Source organism: Neocloeon triangulifer, unplaced genomic scaffold (genome assembly GCF_031216515.1).
Source record: "Neocloeon triangulifer isolate White Clay Creek 2 clone unplaced genomic scaffold, ASM3121651v1 ptg000012l, whole genome shotgun sequence".
Lineage (NCBI taxonomy): Eukaryota > Metazoa > Arthropoda > Insecta > Ephemeroptera > Baetidae > Neocloeon > Neocloeon triangulifer.
This window is the reverse complement of record NW_026775554.1, coordinates 9,365,309-9,387,823: the sequence shown is the minus strand read 5'-3', so window position 1 is coordinate 9,387,823 and position 22,515 is coordinate 9,365,309. Positions and strand designations below refer to the sequence as shown.

At 37.5% G+C, this 22,515-nt stretch overlaps 2 protein-coding genes across 3 annotated transcripts; both read right to left on the bottom strand.

The window, feature by feature from the left end:
* Nucleotides 1-2,959: 2,959 nt before the first annotated feature.
* On the bottom strand, nucleotides 2,960-21,334 carry LOC132196485 (serine proteinase stubble-like). 2 transcript variants are annotated; one of them, XM_059619177.1, is made up of 9 exons: nucleotides 21,058-21,334; nucleotides 14,353-14,502; nucleotides 7,141-8,280; nucleotides 5,359-5,592; nucleotides 4,927-5,003; nucleotides 4,750-4,850; nucleotides 4,340-4,608; nucleotides 4,020-4,174; nucleotides 2,960-3,756 (listed from the first exon to the last, which is right to left on the bottom strand). In XM_059619177.1, the coding sequence occupies exons 2-9, from the start codon at nucleotides 14,492-14,494 to the stop codon at nucleotides 3,595-3,597; spliced, it is 2,280 nt and encodes a 759-aa protein (XP_059475160.1). In that variant the 5' UTR covers nucleotides 14,495-14,502; nucleotides 21,058-21,334; the 3' UTR covers nucleotides 2,960-3,594. The 2 variants fall into 2 exon arrangements, with proteins under 2 accessions (XP_059475160.1, XP_059475158.1); XM_059619175.1 differs by lacking the exon at nucleotides 21,058-21,334 and having other exon boundaries at nucleotides 14,353-14,575.
* Nucleotides 21,335-21,557: 223 nt separating this feature from the next.
* On the bottom strand, nucleotides 21,558-22,500 carry LOC132196492 (uncharacterized). The gene is made up of 3 exons (XM_059619193.1): nucleotides 22,345-22,500; nucleotides 22,081-22,224; nucleotides 21,558-22,019 (listed from the first exon to the last, which is right to left on the bottom strand). The coding sequence occupies exons 1-3, from the start codon at nucleotides 22,403-22,405 to the stop codon at nucleotides 21,724-21,726; spliced, it is 501 nt and encodes a 166-aa protein (XP_059475176.1). The 5' UTR covers nucleotides 22,406-22,500; the 3' UTR covers nucleotides 21,558-21,723.
* Between the last annotated feature and the right edge of the window lie 15 nt (nucleotides 22,501-22,515).

Sequence of the window (22,515 nt, the reverse complement as noted above, 5' to 3'; positions counted from 1 at the left end):
ATAAATTTAAAAATAAAATTATACCATTAACATTTTTTCAGTTAATTAGTATGTTTATTTTAAATCAACTTCTCTTCAAGTAAAATGAAAAATTATGAATCTTATTTATCCAGCTTCCTTTTTATAATTTAACTGGTATTTTTGTGAGGAATTCAATTTGCAAAAATAAAATAAATATTATCAATTCAAAATATCGAGGAAGTGTATTTTATTTTAATTTGTATTGCATTACAGTTTTAACTAACAAAAAGCATACATAATTATATTTTGCTTGAAAATATTAGGGGCGATGATGCTAATGCAAAAAATGCCGTAAATGAACCATTGTTCATCCTTTTACCAGTAGTGATCGTAAGAAAAATTAAGCACAAGAGTGGGCGAAAGAGAAACTGACGATCAAAAGTGCAAAATAAATTAAGGACGCGATAATAATACACAGAGAGTTGGTCGCGATTGCCGATTGTGGCTGTGGGTAACGAAGCTGAGTGATTTTTGGGTTGCATTCAGATTAATGATCAAAAAACGTGTCGCCCACTTACTGACTACAATGGTTTTGAATTAAACCTCATGGTGACTGATCAGACTATTGTCTTGTTGATCATGGAACAATATTAATTGTCTTTTTTTGTCTTAATTTTTTACTCAAATCATAAAGTTTTCCAAACACAAACACAAAAATAAAAATATATATTTATAATATTAAACAAGTAAAATACGTTAATAAATAATTAGTCAGTACATATATGGAAAATTGTCATTATTTTAAAAAACCGGCCATAAGACAATAATTTCATTATAAAAAAATAACCAATTTACAACTGATGCCAACACAGAATGCAAACTTAACCGCTTCTCAAGAATCATGTGCTGCCAATGAAATTAAAAAAAGACACTTAAATGTATTTCATAAACAGCCATATTTTCCTTTTCTACTCGCACATCCGGGTTATGCTCTATTGGATGTAAACGAGCCGAGGTACACCGACTTTAAATTCAATTTTCAAGCTCAATTCTCAAATTAATTTTCTCTTGACGCCAAGTGCAATTTAAAAATTGCTCAGGATTATTTTTGTGGTTCACCGCACAAAAATCAATATCTATTACAATCTCCCAATTTCACGAAGTCGCCTCTTTTGTGTGGGTCTATCTTTAAAACAGACGCTGCTGTTTCCATTTTTGCCAGCACTATGCCAGGTTAGAGAGATTTTCTTTCTGCATTGCGCGCTATTATCACAGATCCAGGCCACCAGATGCACTTCTAATATTCCTTTCTCTCTGCTCCGATATTTATGCATTTGCCTCACATTTCTAATTGCGACTACAGCGATTAATCACGCCGTAATTCATTTTTGATGTACGCCATACGAAAGACGGAGTAAAAGGGTGGCGGAAAGTTGCAAGTGGATCACAGTCTTCTTTCAACGAAAATTTCACTTGCAATTGAGACGCAAATAAGAAACTAGTTTGGCAGACGAATCGAAAAAGGCGATGACACTTGGCGAGCGAAAGAGGCTCTAATATGTGTGAACATCCAAAAGATTTGCACATTCAATTGCCGCGCCGAGTCACGACTCTATGGTTTGTTGATTTTGCCTCGTGACATGAATATGCGTTTGCACGTCTTTAAGCTTTCCGATTATCCTCTACAATTTTAATAATTGTCAGCTTTTACTGAAATCAATATTGACCGATGAACCACAATCGTGAATTAGCACGTAGAAATCTATGTTTGCTTAGTAGGTTTAGTAAAAGGAAACTTTTGCAATAAAATGTGAGCGTTTTAAAGCAGAGGAAAATAAAATATAATTTGTTTTATGATCATTTTTACTAAATAATTTAATTGCAGCTTACGTTAATCAACATGCATGTTTTGAGAGCATTAGAAATTATTTTATACTTATGGTTATACGCCACGATCTTCTGTATACATCGGTCGGCACTTTAAGGAAAATCGCCTAAGAAAACAAGGCCGAAAACAACAGAAAGAAATGAAGGCCGAAATGTTACGGCAGAAATAACCACTGTGGTTTTTCAACTAAATTTTGCCTCAAAAGTCTCACTTTTTAGTGAACACTAGACTTAAATCAAACCTGGCTCAATCTTTCACTATGCCGGCTTGCCCAAATTGGAGAAAAATTCACCAGGAAAAAATATTAAGAGGAATATTTACATCATTTTTATCCTCTTTGCCATATGTTAAAGAGAAAAGTTAAGTAGCTGCTTTAGAAGGGTTATTCATAAAGTTGTACTTTTTAGTAACTGAATTTAAAATAATCAAGATTCCAAAATCTTAAAGATCGAATTTTTTTAAATTTAATAAACTGTTCAAACAATATCAATTTCCGTTAAGCAGAATTTTTATGGAGAGAAAAATTGGTTGTAAATTATTTACAATGAAAGTTCCAAATTATTGTACAAGAATTTCAAGTTTTTTCATTCGAAAATATAATTTAAATTTTAACATTCAATTTTTGTTAAAAGGTTTGATATTCATAACGAAATATCAAAGCATGCTTTCCTATTTACTTTTTCATTCCTACAAACAAGCGCTGTTCTGCCTCTATGCCAGGGCCTAGTGCGAGATGCCTGAAAAGCTTGCAGTATTGAATCTTCTTCTGGCGGCTGAAATGAAGTCTCCGCGCAAATTCTTTCTCTTGCTTATTTAAAATATAATTAAATGCCAATTGTTAATTTCCAATAATGCCCATTCAGCTTAATTATCTTAAATAAATTTCCATGATATCATTAGATGTTCACTAATACTGATGCACTTTCACACCCTCAAGCGCGGGTCTTTTCATGGCTAGTTAAGATTTAGCAAAAATTACTTAAACACTTGGAGAAGTTTATTTTTAATTTTGGAATCAAGTTAAGAGTAACTCAATAGATTTACTAGTTCAGTTGAATCAAAATTTTGAAAATTGCTCCTGAATCATCAAAATAAAAATTAAATATAAAATTAATTATTATAAAAATTGAAGTTTTATTGTTTCCTTCTAATTCATTAAAATTACAGAATCACAATCATTCTCTTAAATCTAGACAAACATCTTTGTAACTTCAACAAACTACTTATCTAAAAATCTCTCTCAGCATCCAAACAATAAATAAGCAACATCATCTGCAAATAAAAGTACTCCAACGTACAAGCAATTCAATTTCACTTCTCTCTTACGCGCACTTTAACATAATAAATATTTTCTTTCCGGCCACTCATTTCTGTCATGAGACAAATGGGTGACCGAGTAAGTAACACTTCTTTCTTTTAATTGAAAGACACAGTTTAATCCCTTTCCCGGCAGACAAAACTGCTGCAGTCCTTCTTGGTCAACGTTTATGGCTCTTTTTGTGCATTTTCTTATGATGTTCAAAAGAAATTGATAATCGTTGTAAATCTCCTCATGTCATTTCCTCCCACAACCTATTGCGTTTACAAAATACTTGTTCTATACCCTTTAACTTGGAATTTCCACTCTTGACCTTGCTTCGAAACAAAAATATCAGATTCGACTGCAAGAGCACACTGTCCGTTAATGGAAATTGCCAAGACTAGAACAACACTTTGTTTTTATCCTCTCTTGGCACCGGTGCCCTCTAGAACTGCAGAATCTGGTTGATCCAATCTCTGAAGGCTGATATTCTTGTGTAGACTCCAGGTTGGTTGGGTTCTGCGCATCCAATGCCCCACGAAATCACGCCGGCCAGTGTCCAGCGCTTGTCATCTCGCTGGATGACCATAGGACCACCTGAGTCTCCCTGCAGAAAATATTAAAAATTAGGTTTTATCAAAGTCAAATATGATAATTTTAATATTTGTAAAACAGTCTAATTCCCATAGAAGTCATAGCTAATTAAGGGCAAGAATATTATACGCAGAACATTTAAAAGAAATAAAATTAATAATTTTAAGCGAGGGTTCTAAAACAAAATTTAAGCCCCCAGAATTCATAATCTATGCAACCTGCTGAACAGTGGTGTCGCGCAGGCTGCCTAACCACCTCATTTTCAGGCGCTCTTACCTCGCACGAGTCGAATCCCCCCTTCTTCCAACCGGCACAAATGAAAATGCCTGGGATGTGCTCGATGTAACCTGCCGATCTGTACATGGTTTCGCAAACTGCATTTTCAAGGACGGGAACGGACACTTCCTGCATCACGCTGGGCAAAGGACCGTCTGGAAAAATAAATTTTTTAGTAAAATTGATTGTGAATGAATCAATAGAACGTAAAATTCTTCTATAAACTGATGAAAGTGATTTATAATAAACTAATTCAAATTTGAGCAACAATCTCTCAATATAGGACTTTTTAAAACTTGGAGAATGCAAAAAAAAACCACCTTCGTAAAGTCTTCCCCATCCAGTCACATATGCAGTTTCCCCAACATAGTTTTTGTCATCCTCAGGAATGCAAATAGGAACCACGTTTGGCTGGAAATTCACAGGCTCGTAAAACCGCAGCAGGGCCAAGTCGTACTCGAAGGTACGCGAGTCAAATTGGGGGTGACTGGCCACGATTTGCACCCTGCGCTCTAAGTGAGGGTGCGGCTCCGACTCGGTGCTCAAATCGTGCTCTCCCAGTCGCAACAGCAAATCTGACGGGGGCACACTGCAAGATAATATTAATAAGAGGGACAAATCAAAACAATTTTCTCAATATTATATAAATGTTTCAAAAATACTTTAATTCATTTGTTTATTTATTTTTTAAATTCTTATAGAGATTTTTTATAGATTTTTGTTGGCTTACTTTTCTACACAATGTGCCGCAGTGATGGCCCAGTTCTCGTTGAGAAGGGCAGCTCCGCACTTGTGGAGGTAAGTCGAGGTTCTCCACTGGCGCAGTGAGATCTGAAATTCAGACGCCGCAATTAACACATGCTTGCACGATCAGCATTGCTGAAAATGGCGTGTGCTTATCACTCACCTGCCAAGGCCACTTGGCGAAGGTGGACCGAGTTCCACCCACGATCCTGCCGTCAGGTAACAATCTCCTTCCGCAAACTGCCGGGCAAAGAACGATTCACACGCTTATTATTATTTTCAGAATGCAATCCCAAGAGTTGTTGCAGAGGATAAAATATAATGAACATGTTAGAGTTATTAGAGAATTGTATTAATTATGAACCAGAAGTTGCAGTGCAAATTAAAGTTAAATAATTAAATAAATTTGCTCTGAAATAATGTGATATTTAAATTGTTTATTTACTAAATAATTTAATTAAATTATTACTAAAGAAATTCAATTGCTTTGTTCATAATTAGAGTTACAACAAAGTATACTTTTTAAATTTTCAAAAATTGTAGTTTAAAATATTATTTCTGATTTCTGAATAATTTGTATAATTTCAAAACTCACTTTGCTTATAGTCGGACATATTAAGGGCGACGGGCTCGTCCGTGACCAAAGGAATGGACGTTGTTGTGCCTTCCGTGGTGGAAGGTCTTGGAGGGAACGTTGGCGGGGTGGGTCGGCTGACGCTGGGTGGAATTTCCTCGGTGAACAAACTGCCGTCAGGGTAAGAGGCCGTCGGCTTTGTGGCAACAGACGCCGGAGAAGTGGTCGAGAGTTCAATCTGCACCCAATTCTCATCTGTGAAGGGATTTAATGTAAATTACGGTAAACGAGTTGAATTATTTGCAGCTTTTTTAACAAAAGTTTCCCGATTTAACTGCATGACTCTTACATTTCATTCAGAAAATGGAATTTTGAGGTGTATTGTGTTAACATAGACTAAGATTAATCTTTTTTTTTTTATCAATTTGTGGGGTAAGAAGTGAACGAGCGGTTACTTTCAACAGCGGTTATCTTTGGTCAAAGAGTGACCGCGCGACACAAGTGGACATTAAAACCGCATTAAGGGCCGTTCGGAGAATTTACGGAATGATAAAAACAAAGAAATTAGTCTGCTGGTTTATCGACAAGCTTTTGAAATTAATAAAAAGGAATGCAAAAAGCGTTACTTAATCTTGACTTTTGCAATAATTTGACACTCAAAATGAAAACCTTAACGGGAAATTAACAGCTTAACTCCACTCGTGCGTCTGGCATTTGAATTTTTCTGAATCGATTGCGTATACATATTTTTCTTTTCAAACAGCTGAGCCGTCGAATTGCCAAGGTGGCCCTATCGACCCGCTAACCGCGCTCTTCGCGTGCGTGTGCGACAAACAATGGGTTCTTAAATCTATAGAGAAGAGAAGGCCAATGATATGCAACCCAACACCAGGCCGTCCGTCCTCACAACCGGTCTGCTCTTAATAAACACACACACTCATATGGGCAACTGTTCTCCAAAGTAACACCTTACACCGTTACAGCGCACGAGGAATATAAATTCAACGCACTGCACGCCTCACTCTCGGCGTTCCTGGCCAATTCTGGAGAAAAGGAGCCAATTTTTCAGCAAACTCGATTTACATTTTTCGATATAGATGCTGTAGCTGTATTGATGCGCGGTCATTTCAAAAAGGTCTAATAATTAGATCTTGGGGGCAAAAAACAAGCATATTTTTTATTTCATAAATTTCAATTGTAATTACTTTGGCAAAATTTATTTCAGCCCAAGGAGGTGATTCGACCGCAATATTTGCCCAGTTACCGCTGATGAGACTCGTTATTAGATATGACGCAAGATAACTGTAACGAGGCGCGAGGAGGAAATGTGTTTGCTTTGTTGGGTGAAAGAGAGCCGGGGACCGCTTTGAAGAACGAGAATCGAGTGACACTGTCACGCTGCCTTAAAAATTAAATGCGTCTTTCTGAGAAAATTGAATTTCCAATGGAGTGTACAGTTGCTCATTCAAAATAATAACAATCGTGCATCGGTCAAGTCAATGTCATTCTTTGATTCCTAGAATTTTCTAATTTAAAATTACAGATGATGAAAAACACATTGATTAACTTGGTATTGAAATAAAATTAAAACTTTGCAAATTTTTAATTTAAAAAAGAAAATATCTAAAAACGAGAATAAAGCTGATATAGAGTGACTAATTTTTAATCTATTATCTGCTGGGGATGCATAAAAAGATCCAAAATTTCCCCAAGGTAAATTGATTTAGAGCACCTATTTTCATCCAAAGACGTGTTTTTCAACCATCAGAAAACTTTGAGATTAGAAAACTCTAAACTACTCACCAGTCACATTTTGAGGTTTCTCCGCTGGCCTCTTCGTCGTGGACTCGGAAGGCTTCTCGGTTATGGTGACCAAAGGTTTTTGAGTCAAGGTCACCGTTGGCTTTGCAGAGCTAGACGGGAATGTGGGAGGCGTTGGTCTCTGAGTGGGTGCTGGCTTCGAGACAGTGACCGTCGATGAGGGGAAGGTTGGAGGGGTCGGTCTGGCCGAGGTCGGTTTTTGACTTCCGGATACGGAATTTGTCTCTTCCTCCACAGCTTCAATAATCGGTTTCGGCACAGGGGTAGTCGCGGGCTTGCTGGTGGTGACCTCATTGCTGACCGTAGGGGAGGTCGGTTTTGAGGTCGCTGAGGTCGGTTTGGCACTGGACAGGGGTTTCTGAGTTGGTTTGGCCGGCGAAGAGGGTTTTGACGTGGGCTTTGTGGCCAATGAGGGTGGTTTGGTCGCTGCGGTGCTGGCGGTGGGTTTTGAGGCGACGGTGGTCGGTTTAGTGGCCAATGAGGGTGGTTTCGAAGGCGGTTTGGTGGCGGCGGTCGTTGGTTTTGTGGCTACAGGGGTTGGTTTGGTCACCACAGTTGTCGGCTTGGCAACAATGGTGGTCGGTTTGGTTGGGGCCACGGGGGTGGGTTTTGCGGTTAAAGGTTTGGCAGTTGTGGGCTCGGGTTTTCTAGGAGGAGATGTGGGGGTGGGCTTTTGGGGTGGTTTTGTGGTTGCAGCAATTGTCACTGGTTTGCTCGGTGAGGTCACTGGCTTTTTAGTAGTGGCCGCAGTAGTAGCAGGAGTGACGGGTTTCTTGACGGGGGTGGTCGCTGTGGTCACTGGTTTTTGGGGTTTGAGGGTGGTGGAGAGGGTTGTCACGGGTTTTTGGGTGGGGATGGGGGTAGTGGTTTCAGCTACGCTGGCGGCGGTCACCGGCTTTTTGATGCCGACCAAAGTGATGTCATTGGTGTCCCCACCACCGAGGTCAACTTCCTGTTGCAAGTCTGGCAGTTTGCAGCAACTGCCGTAGTAAAAGCGATCCACGCAAACACCCAAATGCGTGCCATTCATTTTAAGACAGGATAGTGCGAACATGCATGTGCCCTTTTCCTGAGTCTTGCGGGAGACGCACTCCAGGTTGCGAATGTTTCTCGCGAAGTTACCTGGAAGCAAAGGGGAAATTAATGTGAAATTCTTTTGGATTGAAAGCATATTAAATTAAGCAGAATAAGGGGAAAAGAGACAAAGGAATCTAATAACTAATTTTTTTTTACAAACAGAAAACCACAGTTTCATTTTTTGTTTTTAAATTACTGAAAAACGTTTTATGTAAAAATGCTCCTGACTTAGAAATCACAAAAAGTTTATCACTATCATAAAAAATCCTAATATAGAAAAAGTTCTCCGCGCTGAAAGGAATGCTATTAACCTAGGTGGTCATTGCTCTAGGATCAAAGCAGAGAAATGGAAAACGATTCATTTTGCTATTTGATTGCCGCAGGAGCTTATATATTAATAGCGGGACTTGCTGAAACCAAATGGATTCAACAAATATTAAAAACACTAATTTTAGCAATAGAAATCTGCTCTTTTCATTCTACACGCCTATTTTGCTACTAATAAGATTTATAAGATGCTGGTTAATGCACACATTAAGTATTCACGTCAAGCTGGAGGCTGCGTTAAATATTTTTTTCCTGCGTCAAGCATATGGGGGTTTACCGTAACGTATGAGCTCAAGAGAGAGAAACGTTATTTTCGAACCCGACCTATACGATTTATTGCGAGAGATATAATATCCTTGATGGGGGCTCTTGTAATAATTTATTGCAGTAAATCCATTGCAAGTTGCAATTAATTAAACTTTATTAAAAAATGTGTTGAATATTTTGCGTATATTTTACAACCCAATTGTTAAAAAAAAAGAATCTCTCGAAGAAAAATTGACAAAATTTCTTTCAACCTATTCTCTCCATTTCTTCTGTCCACATATTGCTATTATACATAATAATTTTATATTTTATTCAATAGAGAAGTTCTCAAGGGTGCGAGTAAAAGTTTTATCCTCTCAGAGAAAGCGGTCGGAGGAAAATTCCAACTGGAGCCGTCGACGAAGACTAGTGACCCGAGAGTGACTCATTGCCGGCAGTATGCCACTAGGTTAAAGTGGGTGTAAAAGAAAGACATCAGCGACCTCGCCCTAGACCGTCAGTCAACGCGTGAGATGAAGGAGAAACGCGAGCCGCCTCTGCGAGAGGGCAAGGTGCAGGAAAAGTAAATATAACACACACTCGATTGTCCCAACCTACGCCACACGAAAATCGAACAGAGCCCGCTCATGATTTTATTTTTAAAGCTTTTTCAGCGCCCGGTTAGAAAGTTGGCAAATCCGTTTTGGCACGTGCGTACTTCAAAAAAGGAAGAGATATGAATGAACGAGAATGCTGTTTAAAAAAGCACTCCCAGAGAAATTTCCCTTTCCGCGAGTCCGGTTCACTTTCCTCTCTGAATCACTCCTCCTGATGCTCTTCCAATGTGAATTATGCTGCAGCTATCAATTCAGTAATGATTAAAAGAAAATATGAGGAAACAAAATATATTCAACTTCCTGATTTGTCATTTTGGAGGTGGCTATTTATTTTTCTTTGTGAGAATTAAAACAAAAAGCAACTTCTCACTGGAGGCAAAAAGAAAATCCAGTTTTGTATTTATTTTAATAAAAGCTGATCGCCTTTTTTTCTTTATTGCGACTAATAGGAGAATTTAGCAATTCGCTTGTTCCAAATTTCCACTCACACAGGAGTGCATCTCGCCTTTGTCAGGTCCCGTAAAACTGATTGATGCCGCACCTCACTCGCGATTAGCATGCCTTCTTTTCTTTCTCATTTCCTCTCATTATCAAATCATGACTAATTAGTGGGTACTGGCGTTTTGTGGCTGAGTGAGATGAGGCGCATCACTCTCACAGGCGAGCCGTTAATCCGTTAACCGGCGAGAGCCTTTCGCAGTTAACTTTTGGGATGATGCTGCAGCCATTCTCACGGGCCAGCTTCTTTCCACGCACTCCTCTGCCAATGGTCACATTTCGGTTCACACCCACTCCCAGGAGCTGCGGGAATTTATTCACATAATTTCGGCAACTTGATCGACGCAATAAAATTTCTTGGCTCTCATGTAGCTGTACTTTTGAGTCTCACACTCATATTGATGACAGAATATTAATATTTTATTAGTTATTAGTAAATTCAACTTTTTCATAAAAGAGAGGTGAGTGATTTAATTAAAATAATTACAAAACCATCAATTTATTGAGATTGATAATACTAGTGGAAAAACGTAACTAAATCTAATAAATTAAAAATACATATATATTATATTGGCAACAGATTATTTAAATTTTAGTTTATTTTAACAGTATTTTCTCTATGGTTGCAAAAAATTGCTATAGACAAATTTTTTTTTTCATTTAAAGAAACAAGAACGAAATATGTTTTATAATTGCAAATATTAAAGAAACTAATCGATTTTTAAATAATATGCAAAAGCGTGCCGTGCAGTGAAATATTAAATGAAAGTTAATTAGAAAAAAAATTCAGAGGGTTTGCCGTGCTGGACTGCAATATCTTTTTCTGCCGAATGCTCGCGAGTTTGCTGCTGCGTTTCATCGCGCATTGAATCGCATTCCAGCAGGCTGACAATAATAACAATAATCAATTGAATCCGCCTGCAGCTCTTTTACTTGGAACTCTCACGAGCTGGGCCCCCTGTGAGCTTTTGAACTGCCTGCCATTCTCGTGACGAGTTGGCTTTTCTTGGTTCTCACTTCAGTAAGCAGAATTGAAAAGGGGTCTTTGATTGCGGAGAAGCTTTAAATTTTAATTTCTTCACCTTACGCATATTTAGATTCAATTTTTGATTTCTTTATTATGTTTAAAATACAAAAACTGTTATATGTTATTTTTTTTCAAGATGAGTTGATAAAACGTAGGTGTGTATAAAACTAACTGGAAGCGGCGACGAACGCGTTACGGAGAAATGTTTCACGAAAAAATGCGGAAAATGTCATCAACCTCGGCACGATGAAATCGCTATGACGAATTCCATAAAAACTACACTTTAATTTCATTAAAACGCCAGATAGAGGGAAAATTTATACTGATGCAGTCGTTCAGCTCTCTCACGGAAGTTTGCGTTTGGGATGTGAAAGAGACACAGTAAAAAGCGGCAAAACTCCCACGATTTGGGAAACCGCAAAAAGAGCAGAGTCTGGTTTAAAATATTATTATTTGAAGGACAGAAAATATTCATCATCCGCGTGGCTTTTCTCAGCATCTATTAAGAGACTCGCTACTAACAAAAAATTGCATAAATTTAAGTCTCATAATTATATTCATGAGGGGATATATCTTTTGTGTGTATAGAGTTGTTGCTGGGTAAATTTTCTTTACGATAAAAATAAAAAATTTGAGCGACTTCGCTCAGTTGCTGTACAGAGAGTGTTGTGCAAATATTTACCTTTTCCCAGCAGGACGCACATGTTGAATTATTGCTTATTTTATTCGCCGGAGGGTACAATTGAAATTCTCAATGTTTTGAAAGACCTTCGTATTTAATGCTCAGCAAACGATTTCAATTTAAAATGTAATGAAATAAAATTGTGATTTTTGAAAATAAAAGTTCTTCACTTCCTTGAAAGTAAATAGAAAGACTGTAGAAAATTTCAAACGTAAATAATATTTTTTTTTTAAATGCAAGTAAAAATAATCTTTAAAAATGAAAATTTCGGTGGCGCAAGTTGCAACAGAGGCAACAAAGGGAGGTTAAAAATTCAAATTACAAAGTGGTGCCAAATGGGAAAGTTGAACAAATTTCTCTACGGTGGTTTATTAAGATTGATTTAGATATTTGGCGCCAGGAGTTGTCAAGGCACTGACGCAAAAGTTAATTGCGTTTGAAAAGAGTGTACCTCAGAAGATAATTACTGTCGTTCGTCACTTGGCTCGCCGACCAGCCACAGTTCAAGGCCAACAGCGGCAAAGTTTTAGAGCAGAAAGGCTTTTCCTAGCGAGTTGTGCCGGTGTGGCATCCCCACGACTTCTGTATGAGGTAACGGGATTGTCTCAGCGCGAGAGATGCCAGCCTTCCTCTCTCTATTAATACAGAAAACGCGCCCTTTTTACTTGACGTGTATCGGAGCCGAGAGACGCAATCTTCGGTCTTCCTACTGATTGTATAATTACCTCCGAGAATGAAGAATGTGAGAGAAAAACGTGAATTATAAAACGGGCAGGCTAGTTTCCTCTTTGTATCGGATCATAAAAGCTGATAGATAATGAAGTCCTAAAGAGATTGCCGCTCCATGCTCATCTTAATTATTTGAAACCTTTTAATAAGCATAAATTTATTGTTTAAAACAAAACATAATTATAGTGCAAAAATATTAAGAAGCAAACATTAAAAAAATTAAAATTCAAGTGCAGTTTATAAATTTAATTATTATTAAAATTTATCAAATACCTATTTCAAAATGTAAGAATTTTAATAATTCAACCGAGTCAAATAATTTTCAAACCGCATTTGGCATTCATCAGCAAATAAAATTTTGAAACTTTTCTTTGAAATAACAAAATCACCTTATATCACAATTGTCAATGACCGCAACTCACTCGACCTAATTTTTCTTCGGTTAACCCGAGTCTTCCCAATGTATCATATACGACAGTCACAAAAAACGTCGGTTCTCATCCACCTTACTCATCCTTTGGTAATTGGTAAACAAATGATGCGTGAAGCAATTTTAATGGGAAAATGCCATTGTTTTTTAATTAAAACGGTTTATAGAGCATAAAACAGGCCTGATCAGAATTATAAAAACTAGAAGGGTGAGAGTTGCAGGTGTTTTTTTTTTCATTCAAATAACAATGCTTGGCTATGTTTAATTGTGTTCTGTGTCTCAGTGACCCAGAAATGAAGACGACGTCGCATTATTTCAATTTATATAAAGGGAACGCGTGCCGAGCGAAGGCGGTACTTGCGGAGTGTATGTGAGACGCATGCAGATCAATCGCCGCCCCTCCTGCAACCGCAACTCTTCCTGCTCTTTACACCTACAGACCTACATCCTATTTTGTTTGTTATGAATTCCCCGCGATCGGCTGGCCAATTCATCACCAATGCGCGTTTGACAACTGAATCCGCCAGTTTCGCGATTGTCCTGGCTGGCTTTCTAATGGAAGATTTGGGTCGGGTAATTGATATTCAGAATGTAATTTAATTATGCAGTATCCGGAATGATAATTCAGTGCAGCTGAATCATGATTTTGGATTACGGTAGCTTTATTAGGGCTGATTTCTTTGTTTTTATGGTAAATATTAAAAATTTTGCGAGATCAAATTTAAAAATGATAAAGTTTTGGTATAGAGCGTGTCTGAGTTTTTAATTTGGTCGATTAGGACCCTTATGTGATAATTTTTGAGTGAGCGAATCAGCCCGTGCGTTCACACTGCTCAAAAGTGGGAAGTGTGTGTATCATTATAATAATACGCGAGAAGTGTAAATAGCCGAGTGGGTTCACCGCACTTTGGAGGCTCAAATGAATCGGCGAGGCGGCGAATCGCGAGTGAAATGAATGCGGGTCAGCCTTCCAAGCCGCAAAGCGTGCGTCAAAATAATTTCGTGAGACTTCCAAGAGGACAATAGATAATTGCCACAATTGCATCACCTGGATTTCACACGGATTCGTAATTTTTTTCATTATTATTTTGGTACAACTTTTTAAGTGGATATTCATTTTTTCAACTCTATAATGGCCTAAATTCTATCAAAAAATTCAAAACTTCAAAACAAAATTGTAATTTCTAGCTAAAAAAAAAAATTGGCGATTGTTAAACGTATTGATGGAGTGAAAATCAGGGTACAAACGTTTTTGTATAACGATGATCCCAAAAATGATATCTTTTCACAGTTTTCAATATCTTAAGTTATTAATTGAGCAGAGCGTTTACTCAATGGAATATTTTAATACAAAATTATTTAATACTAATCTATTTTTTTTAAATTGCAAAAAAAAATGTAGTTTTATTCCCGCGGAATAAAAATATTTTTAACAAGTTCGGAGACCTCTTTTAACTTTTATTTACAGAATATCTCCGTGAGTACCCAGTCCTTGTTTTCTATCTAAATTTATTCGATTTGAAAAGTGGTTTTCAGAATTCAAGTGTAGCAATTTCCTTACCTGGCATCACGGCAGGATGAGGAGGTCCGAGGGGTGAGCCCGCGGCGCCGATCGACGTCGTCGCCAACAGCAGCGCGGCGCCGAAAGTCCAGGCGGAGAGCAGCGAGCCGCGTCTCTTGGGCGGCGGGGCTTCCTCCGTCATGGTGCAGTCTGCAAGCAGAACGGACGGAGGTGATGACTCGTCCATCGTGAGGAAGCGACTGCCGCTCTATGAACCCCAGGTAATCGCTGCTGACTGCGAGCAGCAGTGCAGCAGGTATACAGTACGACATGGAGAGAGAGTGGGGGACTTTTAAACAAGCCTCGTCGCGGCTATGATAATTTTTAAATGCTGCCTTAGGGCTGATCTTTTCCAGAAACAAAATCAATTTGGGGTAGCTTTTTTACTATACTTTGAATCACACAACTGAGCACATTTTTTCCTAACGAAGTTTCAAGCAAAAATCTTTTCTTTGTTATTTGCTGTTAGTGTAACAATTAAATTATTTTGTCCGGTACTATTGCCAATTATATAAAAAAAATCTTTTTACTTTTGAGCAAACTTGAGCAAAGTAATTCAGCAGGCTCAAATAATTCAATAAATAAATAGTTATTACATTCCATTTACTTTTAATTAAAAAAGGGTCAACTGAGAATTTTGAATCATCCACAATGAATTTGACTCATCAAAGAATAAATAAATTTACTTAAAAAGGTCGTGGCCACAAAATTTTCATGCCTATAGAGAGATCAGATATTAAATTTTAGATTATTTTTACTCTAACCACAAATTGGAGTCGAACTCCATTATACAGATGACCTATGCGGATTGCAAGTGAATGCAAATCTTGCGGCTTCGGAACCCGAAACTCGCAACCTTGGCAGGTTCATTATTTGCATCAGGGTGGTGCGCGAGAGAGGAATGCGGCCGAAAAGGAGAGAAGCCCCTCAAAGGTGGTCGCTCGCTCACTCAGGTGCGATTTTCCTTTGAAAAAAGTGACGCGTAAGCTGCCGCCGGAGCTAACTATATCGGTTTAGAAGAAATGCAGTGAAGCGCGAGGGTGTATATTTTCTGCCGGCGGCACGGACAATGCCAAGGTCTCAAGGACGCGAACGTTGATCTTTTTTTACAGCGTCTAAAAAAGTGTATATATACCTTGGTGTATAAACGGCTAGGAGAACAATGTGCTGCTGGTGTGTGTATTTGCGCGGTGCTATTCGCCAGAGTCATTGCACCTTATTTTCGATTGCAGCCGCACGGCGCGAGAAAGATAAAAATTTGATGCGCCGGCCGATTTTTCTCACACAATTTCCATCTCCCGCCCGCTCTCAGGCGAATTTCATTTCACCTTCGTTCAGGTCAACGTGGCGCGGATGCTAAAGCCTTTAACTCTCCCAAAGGAAGCTTTGAGTCATCAAAAGTTCGTTTTCCTCTCGCCGACTCTAATTGTAAGTTGTATCTAGGGAAAGTCATGAAACGCGCGAGAAAAGTAATACAGGTGTGCCAGTCTTTTTAATGCAAAAAAAGATTGAAATGAAAATAAATTTCTAGTTAAATCGGATTTTTTTTAATTAAATATTCAACCTTCATAAAATTTCAATTATTTTAGAAACATATTTTTATTTATAAAAATAAAAAATTTGTTAAAACTGAATGCATGACAATTCCAGGTATTCAAAAGAATGCTTAAAGATTGTTTTGTTTCCTCATGTGTGAAAAACTTATCATAATTCCATTAAATAAAACTTTTATTTCCAACTCAATATAGTGCAATTCACATTTAAAAAAGCCTCATCAAGCGTGCGTTCTTTCCCCATACATAAATTTTTTACTCTAATGTGCCCCGTCAGTGTAGAATGCCAATCATTTTACTTTTAAACATGGGAAATTATAATAAGTTCGGAGGTTTTTGATGTGGTTTGGCCTCATTTATAATCACGCGGCGGCTCTTTTTGAACCGCGACTGCTGTTTCCCCAAATATGCATCTTCCTTCCTTCCTGCTGACTAACGCCGCGGCAATAAATTCCTTTTCTCGCAATATAGGAAACGCGCTAACACTCAGCATCAAAGTCGCACCAAAGACGAAGTGTGACGCACTTAATTAAAGCGAAAAGAAGAAATGTTTCCGATGACAAGCGCTGCAAGAAGTGTATGTAATTGCTAAATTATATCCATCTCCTCTCACGCGCTTACCAACAGTTTTTATGGAATTAATTTGGCCAGACGGATGTTATAGTCATACGAAAATTAATGATAAGAAAATGCTTTTTAATTTGCAAGAGAAGGAAAATAACACGTGACAAGAGGGCATTATGCGCCTCTGACAATTTTCAATTATCTCGGCTCTCGGCTTGCTTCTGCAATACACGCTTGGCGTGGACGTTGGCGATGTAGCGGTCAGAGGATAATGAGCAGCAATCAATAACTGTATCCACCATCGACGCGACTTCAAAAAATAAAATCGAGCTCAATTTACAAGGAAAGGAAGCATGTTTGTAGTAAAGAATAATATAATAGATGAATGTCGTTGCCATTTCATGAATTGTAAGATTCAAGGCGTGAGAAAAGTCGGAAATGAATAAAATTAACATAGTTTTAATTAAAAATCTAACAGCTGTTGTAAATTGTAATTATATTTAAATTAGACTATAAAAAATTAAATGTGAAGAATTTTACAGAATTTAAATCATATTCTGGAAATATAAAATTCATGATAAAAATTGTAACTATATAGTGGAGTAAAATAATTAATATATTTTTAAAATATTCATTTTTAAGCGCTTTTATAAGATTGATTCCAAAAAAGCTCTACAAAACTTTAGGGAATTAGCTCCAAAATGGAGAGGGGATATTTTTTCTTCAAAGATTTTTTGCGATATTTTAATGCCTCCTGACGCCTTCTGTGAATTTCCCAAAGAAAATAGTACATTGCAGGGGTTCCCTCAGTGGTCTGACTGAGTGAGACATTTGATTATTCACCAATAAATGAATGAGATGATCATAATCACAAAAACACACCAAACTGCTTTCTCTCTCTGCAAATGATATAGAGAAGGAAAATGAGGATTTTCAACGCAAATTTTTCCAGATTAAATCATTTCGCATTCTAACCGGCGAACTTTAAAACTGGTCCAACTGGCATATGTCACTTTCGCCGTTCAACACACCTTGCCTGAACGAAAAGTGCAGCTTGCAGACACAATATATTAATTTTCGGGTCGTTGCCTTGTGAACTGCGGCCGTTCATCTCACTTTTCGCCTCTCTCGTGTCTGCGTGTGTCTAACTATGGTTCTTGACATTCGCAGCTAATTCAATTAAGTTGCTTGGCACTTTCTGTCAAACGAAAAAAAAGCAGAGAGAGCAATTCCATCAGCGGCGAAAAGGAGAACTGGACCGGAACTGCACTTATTCCAGCAGTCTAGTGTGTAGAGGACAAACGTTTTATTTTCAACTGAGGGAACAACGTTTTTTAAAGAGTGTTAAAAGAAAAATAAATAAACCTAAAAAGATTAAAGTGTGACTTATTGATGTGCATATTGAATGATCATGACTTTTGGCTGAAAATAAATAAACATACGTAAAATAACATTGTGATATCAGAGTGAATCCAAAACTATATATGAGCAAGAAAAGCCACATTATAGATACAAATGTGAATGCCAAGGTTTTGAAGAAAGTTAATTAGAAATCCCAATTCTCTCAAAGCAAGTGTCTTATTTCAGACATAGTAATTTTTTTTTAATTGAAGCTCAATAATTATTTTAGTCACAATTCGTTTCAGAGAGTTTGAATTTTAATAAAAATTTAGAAATCTTGGCAATAATTACGTTTTCAAAATCCCTCTTTGTCAGAAAATAAATTAAAATATATATTTTCTTTTTGAAAATGGTATAACTATTTCATTCTCTGGATTATATTCAAAATTAAAAATTACTTATTTAGGCTTTTCATTTTTAAATTATTTAAAAAATATTGTTTTTGGTTCAAATATATTTTTAAATTAACTAGCAAAATTTTACAATTATTAAAACGTTGAAGTTAAATGTCTTAATGCACATAAATATGCATAATAAATAATCACTAAATATGCATTAAATTTATTACGTGAAAAATAAACAATCAGCTTTTGCAAAGTTTTCCTCATAATTTGGCGCGTCCTTGGCAAAGCGATTTTTCGTGGTAGAATATGGCGATCAGATTTTGTCTGCTGCAAGGCTTTGCTATGCACTTTAAATCGTGAGTCGCCGCAGCTCCAAGCGTGCAAATCCGACCGCAAATCGCTTGAAAATTGCACCGTAATTGTCCATCTGGTGTGCGCGACGCCGCACGTTTTTCCCATTCATTTCGCAGCTTTGGATTTGGAGCACCGCGCGTCAAATTTGCCACCACAAAGGGGCAGACGCGCGAAGAGAAGAGGCGCAAAAAGCGTCATCGCAAATGATTGCAGTAGCCTAGTTGCAAGACAATGCGCACTAATTGCCGCGTCACTTTTTGCCCCGAAAAAATCATTGTTGATGAGAGCGACACACTTGCAACTAAAATATGCAAACATGTGCAAAAAATCTTCGCTATAATGCCTAGTTCTACCTCGAAGAAAAACTCGTTCATTATCAGTCTTTTTTGTGAACAGGGTTGTGTGTGTTGCTCGCCTTCAGCGCTTTCCTCGTCCGGCCTTACGCTCATTTGCTTGCGTACACTTTGCCGGCAAAGTGGTCCCGTTATGGACTTCTCTGTATAGAGCGGAGCTCAAATGAATACTCTCCGAGAAGTGATCCCCCAGCAAATCGTGCTCATGTAGACTTAAAAATCGAGCAGTAAAATAAAATCACTAGTAATTTACTTGCCGGCTGGACGATAATTTTATTCCCACGGTATTTTTTTTCTAAATAATATTCTCCACTTCCCTAAATTTGGCAGTATATGAATTTTAATTAATGAAATAAATATTACAGCTACATTAATTAACAGGAAAATCAAAAACATTTTTTGTAAAAAAGCGTTTATATGAAAACGCTTGAGCTCTAAAATCAAAACAATTTTCAACAAAATCATTTTCAGTAAAATTATTCATATTTTATTTCAAAGACTGTCATGTTTCATCTATAATTTTAATGAAATAAAAAGCCAAAAAGCTGTATCAGATTTTTTTTTTTAATTTTACTGAAATATTTTAAAATTAAAGACAAGTTAATTTTTTATCCAGCTCTCTCCTCTGGGACTTCAAGCTAGGAATGATTTGAATGAGAGCATAATATAAATTAAATCATATTCAAGATTTGGTTTACTGGAATTCCATTATTTTTAGATCAATTAAATGTTCTGATTTAAAGGGAAATAAAATTATTCTATCCTATTATTAGACACACAAAGAAACAACTTAGATGCTGCATGCTTTGCAAAATAATTTTGTTTCTTTTTAGATCTACACTGTACATTAGCGATCATCCGTGAAAACTGGAAAGTTTATTGTGGTTTTTTTTCAACCTGAAGAATTTGGTTCAAAATCAATCAATCTTTAGATATATTGGAGTGAAATTTTTAATTATACTCTATATGAAATTTATTTTCTTTATAAAAGACCAAATGAAAATTTATTACCGATTCATGTTGTTCTTGTTAAAAACAGATGCACTTCTCATCATTTCTGCTCTCATTTTCTATATAGCTGTGAGCAGTGCTGCCATAAAACCAATCTCAAATGTATGCACACATACTTGCAAAACAACCTTAATTATACTAATGGATAACGCGATGCACAAGGAGGTCAGCTTATAATCTCAAAAGGCATGAAAAAACGGACATGCAGAGATTTTCCTCTGAGACCGCAAATCGCAACAGACACACTTTTTTTTCTCGCGATTTCAAAACTTCCAGTCCATCTCCGCCTTTGTGAGATTAACCTGCTGCCAAAAATGAACGGCTGAGCGTTATAGCATCGAATTATCCCCGCAACAACACGATTGTATGTATGTGAGATACCTGCTTTCCCGAGTGACTCATTCCCAATGCGCTGCTGTGGTCACAGGTTGAAAGGAGGTCAGTAAAAGACAAATATACCGGTGCTCTCTTATGTGTGCGCGAATAATATAAAATAAATAGGCCTCTCTCCGCATACCTCCTCAAAGAGAGCTCTTCTCAAGTGCAAGTTCAAGATCGACGCGCCGATTCCCTTCCCATCACAAAAAATATTTACTCAAAGATGCATATATATTTGTGGAATGTCAGCCGATACTCATGTCAGTGCAAATTATTTACACGAGTATTAATAAACTTACAAGTGAAATTACACGCGCGTCCCTCGCTAGCAAGGCAAATGATCAAAGCTCGATGATTTTGCTCATTTAGCCGCGCGCCAGAGTGGAAAGCCAGCAGATTGAATTTGAAAACGAGTTTTTCGCTCGCCAGTCTTAACTAACGCAAGGGATCTTTGACCCTTTATGCGCCCCGTGTGTTTATGAAACGTGACATGATGTTTCATAATGCTCAAGACAGAGGACGTCTCAAGTCGTGCAATTTGTATGAACTGAAAGAATAAATCTGACTGTGAACCACAATAGAAAATAACGTCACTGCTAAAGTATTAACCATAAAATAATTTATAGCGTAATTATTTTTAACCAATTTAGATCCGATTTTTTTTTTAAATTTACAATATTTTTCAGCATTTTTAAATTAACTAAACACTGCAAAGCACAAAGCAGTAGATTAATTATATGCTCTCACCAAATAAAAAAAGCACGTGGGTCCAGCAGAGTTGAGTGTCAGTGGCTGGATGAGTCCAAGACTGCTGAAGCTCTTCTTGTGGTGATCAGAGTGTAGAGTCAAGCATGTGGGTGGACTTCTTTATACTGATGGGCGCAGCGCCTCGTGTTCCCTCTGACTAGGGCTGCAGGTGCTGCGGTCGTGTGAGCGGCCGAGTTGCGACTGCACAAGTGCTCAACAGGTAGTTGGGCAGGCAGGCACCGGCAAAGGCAGAGCCTCCGCAGCGAGTCTTCATCCATCAGCTGTTGAAAAGTGAACGACCTGCCTTGCCCCCGCGGGCTTCGCGGACACGCTGCACAGCAGCCTCCTAAATACCCTGCTGTTGAGAGATCTCTTCGTGTGTTTTTATCTCAAGATGACGGTGATTATATTGTAGAACTATTATTACGCTATTTTGATCAAATTTGCCGCCGCTTTCCTTGTCTGAGAGTTCACATTGAAAAAAGTAAAAAGCAAAGAAATTGGGAACTTACAATTAGTAAATTTTCATCATTTCATTCAATATTCGTCCCGGACAAAAATTTGCAGGAACTTTGTGTTACATGTGTATTAATTAATCTAAAATAAAAATAAATATCTTGATTTTAATGAAACATTACTATAAATATATCATTATAACAATATATTTCAGCACAGAAAATATTTAATGGTGAAAATAAAAACCAATAAAGACATTCCAGCAAGTGGGACCATATTGGCAGATGCGTTTTCGCCAATACCTGGCACCATAATCGCGCCTCCACCATCACTTCCGTCACTATTGATGCCACCCCCGCTGCCACTGCCAGTTCGGCCGTCTCCATCGTTGCACAAATTTGTAGTGCAGGCCCGGTAATAAGTTTTGAATTGTGAATCAGTTATCTCCGTGTTAATGAAGTCAGGACGCTGCTCACAGCCGCGATAGAAAGAAAATAGGGGCCCTTCTGTTTAAGGCAAAGAGAAATATTTTAGATTTGAAATTTGAATGATTTAATTTTATCTCACTTGGCTGATCAACAAACTCGATTCTGCGAATTACGCAGTACTTTTTGTTGCAATTAATAGCCGAGTTTTGAATTGACTTTGGGTTCGTTTCACATTTCCGGTCATTGTCAACTCCAGATTGGGTGCAAGAGTAGCACTTCAATCCTTAAAAATCAAGACAATTTTATAAGTATTATTACCTTAAGTCAAAAAGAACTGTCAAAATTAATCCAGGTGTGTTATTCATTATCATAACTTCATTAAAAAATAATTTAATAAACTCACCGTAAGAGAGATCAATTTGAAGTCCACACAAAACTGCTACACATATTAATTTAAGATACATTTTGTAAAAGTACTTTTGGATATAAGGTCGTCAGATGCACAAATGGCAATGTATAAATGCAAACTGACAATGCGTTATCAATTTTGGTGAGCCGCAGGCATTGACGAAAT

What these genes read in the sequence shown, in the direction of transcription:
- LOC132196485 (XM_059619175.1), bottom strand. Translation starts at nt 14,539, where the DNA reads ATGGACGAGTCATCACCTCCGTCCGTTCTGCTTGCAGACTGCACCATG. An exon ending in TATGTCCGACTATAAGCAAA is followed by an intron (nt 5,004 to 5,358) that starts GTGAGTTTTGAA and finishes TTTGCCCGGCAG; the next exon opens with TTTGCGGAAGGAGATTGTTA. An exon ending in TCGCCAAGTGGCCTTGGCAG is followed by an intron (nt 4,851 to 4,926) that starts GTGAGTGATAAG and finishes TCTGAATTTCAG; the next exon opens with ATCTCACTGCGCCAGTGGAG.
- LOC132196492 (XM_059619193.1), bottom strand. Translation starts at nt 22,405, where the DNA reads ATGTATCTTAAATTAATATGTGTAGCAGTTTTGTGTGGACTTCAAATT. An exon ending in TCAAATTGATCTCTCTTACG is followed by an intron (nt 22,225 to 22,344) that starts GTGAGTTTATTA and finishes TTGATTTTTAAG; the next exon opens with GATTGAAGTGCTACTCTTGC. An exon ending in CGAGTTTGTTGATCAGCCAA is followed by an intron (nt 22,020 to 22,080) that starts GTGAGATAAAAT and finishes TGCCTTAAACAG; the next exon opens with AAGGGCCCCTATTTTCTTTC.